Source organism: Sinocyclocheilus grahami, unplaced genomic scaffold, assembly GCF_001515645.1.
Source record: "Sinocyclocheilus grahami isolate Dianchi unplaced genomic scaffold, SAMN03320097.WGS_v1.1 scaffold649.1, whole genome shotgun sequence".
Classification (NCBI taxonomy): Eukaryota; Metazoa; Chordata; class Actinopteri; order Cypriniformes; family Cyprinidae; genus Sinocyclocheilus; species Sinocyclocheilus grahami.
Window position 1 is genome coordinate 204,065 of NW_015505828.1, and position 3,636 is coordinate 207,700.

General features: G+C 38.9%; 1 protein-coding gene across 2 annotated transcripts in view; it reads right to left on the reverse strand.

Annotated features, from left to right (window-relative positions):
• The window catches only part of LOC107558564 (protein phosphatase 1 regulatory subunit 37-like), a 37,226-nt gene that overhangs the window by 5,923 nt on the left and 27,667 nt on the right, over window positions 1-3,636 (reverse strand). For both annotated transcript variants that reach the window (XM_016242221.1, XM_016242220.1), the window contains 4 exons: window positions 2,952-3,071; window positions 2,728-2,878; window positions 982-1,137; window positions 766-878 (listed from right to left, as the gene is read on the reverse strand). In XM_016242221.1, the coding sequence (XP_016097707.1) occupies window positions 766-878; window positions 982-1,137; window positions 2,728-2,878; window positions 2,952-3,071 (540 nt within the window). The remainder of the gene's footprint in view (window positions 1-765; window positions 879-981; window positions 1,138-2,727; window positions 2,879-2,951; window positions 3,072-3,636) is intronic.

Here is a 3,636-nt window from a genome sequence, read left to right on the forward strand (position 1 = left end):
TAATTTTTTTTAACCCACAGTTTAACTACAAATGTATGGTTAAAAGGTTAGTGTAATAAAATCATGGTTCATTTTAATGTGTTTTCCGATAAACCTAAAACACAATGCAGTGCAAAATTCAAAATACATCATATTGAATTTACATATGCTGTCCCTAATTTTTAAAGTTTTTTTAATTAATTAAAATTTATTTATTTAATTTGGAATGTAGAGAAAAGCCTTACAACCCGTATCCATTATATAAAATTGCAATGTTAAAGTTAAATAAAAACGTTCCCTTTGCTTGAGACAGGGACAGGGCTTTCCTGAATGCCGCCCTCTTTATTTTACCAACTTACTTCATGCTGAAGGTGACCCAGCTGACCTCACCAGAAAAAAACTCAACACCACCATATAGTGGATTGTAAAGAAATTGATTTTATTATTCTACCAACTAGTATAATAAAAGATCGATACTTGGCGTCCGTGTATCGATACAGTATTGCTGCGGGAAATATCGCGATACTATGCTGTATCGACTTTTTCCCCCACCCCTACTTAGTACTTGATCGCATAATTACACTGTAACAGTGACACCTTAAAATGAAGTGTAACCCCCATTTCTTTCAGGTTTACACACTTGTTACAAACGAATTTGCATCAAATAGTTGGTGTGAATAGTTCTGGGACTAAATCCGTTGCTCTTGGTTTGAATAAGCCCTAAAGATGTGGATTTGCTCATGGAAACTTTTGTGACACAGTGTGTGTGTGTGTGTGTGTGTTTACCAAAGCGGCAGCCAGGTATCCCATGCCATTGTGCGTGAGCTGGTTGTTCCAGAGCACCAGAGTGACCAAACCCTTCCTCTGCTCCTTCAGACCCTCACATATATACGCCAACCCTGAGGACACGAGCAAAAGCAAATACAGCGGTTTGAACGACGAGTCCAAACACTACTGAAGTAGGAGACCAATAACAGGACGATACGGAGCAAGAGGTCACACCTGAGTCCAGTATGTGATTGTTTCTCAGGTCCAGAATCTGGATGTTGTAGTTGAACTTCAGCAGATTCCCCAACTGGGCCGAGTCCTGCAGACCGCTCAGCTTGTTTTCGGCCAAATACAGCTCTCTGAGGTTCATGTTCATCTTTAGTGCTGTGGCTGAACACACGTATGAAACAAACTGCCTTTTAATTGCTGCATTCACATTTCATTTTGAGAAAATGGATAACTTTACTTCGAGGGGCCCATTGTAATTAACAACACCGACATCAACTCGTGGCTTGTTAATGCATTATTTTGCCATGACTTTACTTGAGGGGCCCCCACTCATAATTAATTCACTCTTAACTGCTTAATACATTTATTTTATGCTTAATATCAAACACACATGTACTAACCCAACGAGTATTGAGCCCAATTAAGAGATGTCGTGAGGCTTTTCGAGAAGTCAGAGCGCGGAGGTACAGTATCATCACGGCCTGTGTCTGGATGGAGCGTGAACTGTACCGATACCCAGCAAACGTTCTGACCTTACCTGCAGTGCGTTTCTAGTTTCTAGTCATTTCTTTAGGAATCGTTCTACAAATGTGGGTTTTGAGTGTTTATTTTTTTGTCTTTAGTTGCGTATAAGTTGCAGCAGGGAAAGAGAACAACACAAAACAGAAAAGATCAGTTATTAGTGTATTTAGCATTTTCTACGCTTGGTGAGGAGGATCAACGATTCATTTGCCACCCAACAAAGCTGCAGATGTCAAAAGCTCAAATTATGATAGAATTAAATTGTTTAAATGGTAAGACTTTATTTTAAGGTGGCCTTGTTACACGTGTTACATGCACTTACTATTACGATAACAATAAATAATGCATAATTACATGCAAGTAACCCTAACCATATAGAAAGTACATGTAGTTAGTACTTAAATGTATTACACTGTAACAAGGACACCTTAAAATAAAGGGTAAGCGTTTCAATTTATTTCAAAGTCAGAGTACTTCTTATTCCTTCTTAAAGAGGCCGTTTGATTTAGTTTACCTATAAATGTTAATTAATGCATTAACTATTAAACATGTACTAACAAGGCTGCCGTTATTCATGCGTGAATCCATATGACTATTAGGGCTGCTCTTCATTAGTTCATGATTAGTTAACACCTTTAATAATCATTAGTACATGACAAATTAAGCATTGATTTAGGTATTAGTACATGATTATTCATGCACCCTTATAGTAAAGTGTTACCCAAATTTGCTTCAGTCTAGTAAGTGTAATTATGAATTTGAATTAAGTTATTCTTGCATTTAAAGCAAACAAATCACAGCATAAACAAGCTAAAGGTGGATGTTTGTACAATTATATTAAAATTCCTTTTACTAGCTAAAAACTATAAAATGTCAATCAGGCATGGAGTAGATAAACACATTTATCAGCAAAATTGATAATGTTGATCATTTAAAGTGCCCCTATTATGGATTTTTGAAAATTGCCTTTCATGCAGCACAGCTCTAAGTGAATGAAAACATCCTGCCAAGTTTTAAATCTGAAAGTGCGCTGTGTATAAAGTTAAGTTGAGCAAGTAAGGTAAACAATAAATGCATATTATAAGACAATGAAAGTGTTTTTTTGACCTTGCATGCATGTCAACCTGTCAACCCACAATAGGTGCACTTTAAAGTTTTGTGCATTAAATATGACACAGCAGGTTTCATAGGGTTAATGTCCAGAGTGTTTTTTTTCCTCTCTTTCATTACCCAGCAGCATCAGCGGTCGTCCTGAGATGCCGGCGTTCTCCAGGTGCAGGATGGTGAGACTGCCGCTGATCCGCAGAGCTCTGGCCACGAACGGAGCTGAATGATCCAGCAGCGGCGAGTTACGGGCGTCCAGATACTGCAGAGAGCTCGTCTGGAGGCACACAGACAAGATGAGGAGATCAACTCTTCATAACAGTGTGAACTGAGCGTAACTCAAGCCTCACCTTCCTCATCATGTGCGCGGCGGCCTGCCAGCCGCGTGTGCCGATGTGCTTGTTGCTGGAGATGTTGAGATGAGTGGCGGATTCATAGTACTCGATCATATCGAACAAAGCTGATGCTCCCTGAGAGACAGAAAGAAACACACTCTTTATTCTGTACAGCATTTCTGAATTAATAGCAATCTGTTTTGTGCTTATTCACAACACAAACACATGCAGACAACCTGAGTTTCCATGACAACAGCCTGCTGCACCGACATATGTAAAATATATATTTTATAAATTAATTATGATAAAAATATAATAAATTAAATTAATTTTTCTTTCAAAGTAACATGTCTATATGGTAATATTCAAATAAATGTGAGAGAAGGATTAGTTTCATCCTGGACGGAGCTCCAGACTGTCTCATATAATGTTGTAAGTGCTGAGAATTAGTGTGCGTGTCTATATATGTGCACATGTCTATGTATATACTGTATGTGTGTCTCAAGAGAAAACATGGCATCTTTACACCAGAGATTTACACTATGCTTTAAGCAGCATGAGTCACACGGTGATCTCAGACGAGCCGAGACAAAACATTCTAGAGAGAGAGAGAGAGAGCGAGAGCGAGAGAGAGCGAGAGAGAGCGAGAGAGAGAGAGAGAGAGGCAGAGAGAGTGAGAGGGAGAGGGAGGGGGGGAGCG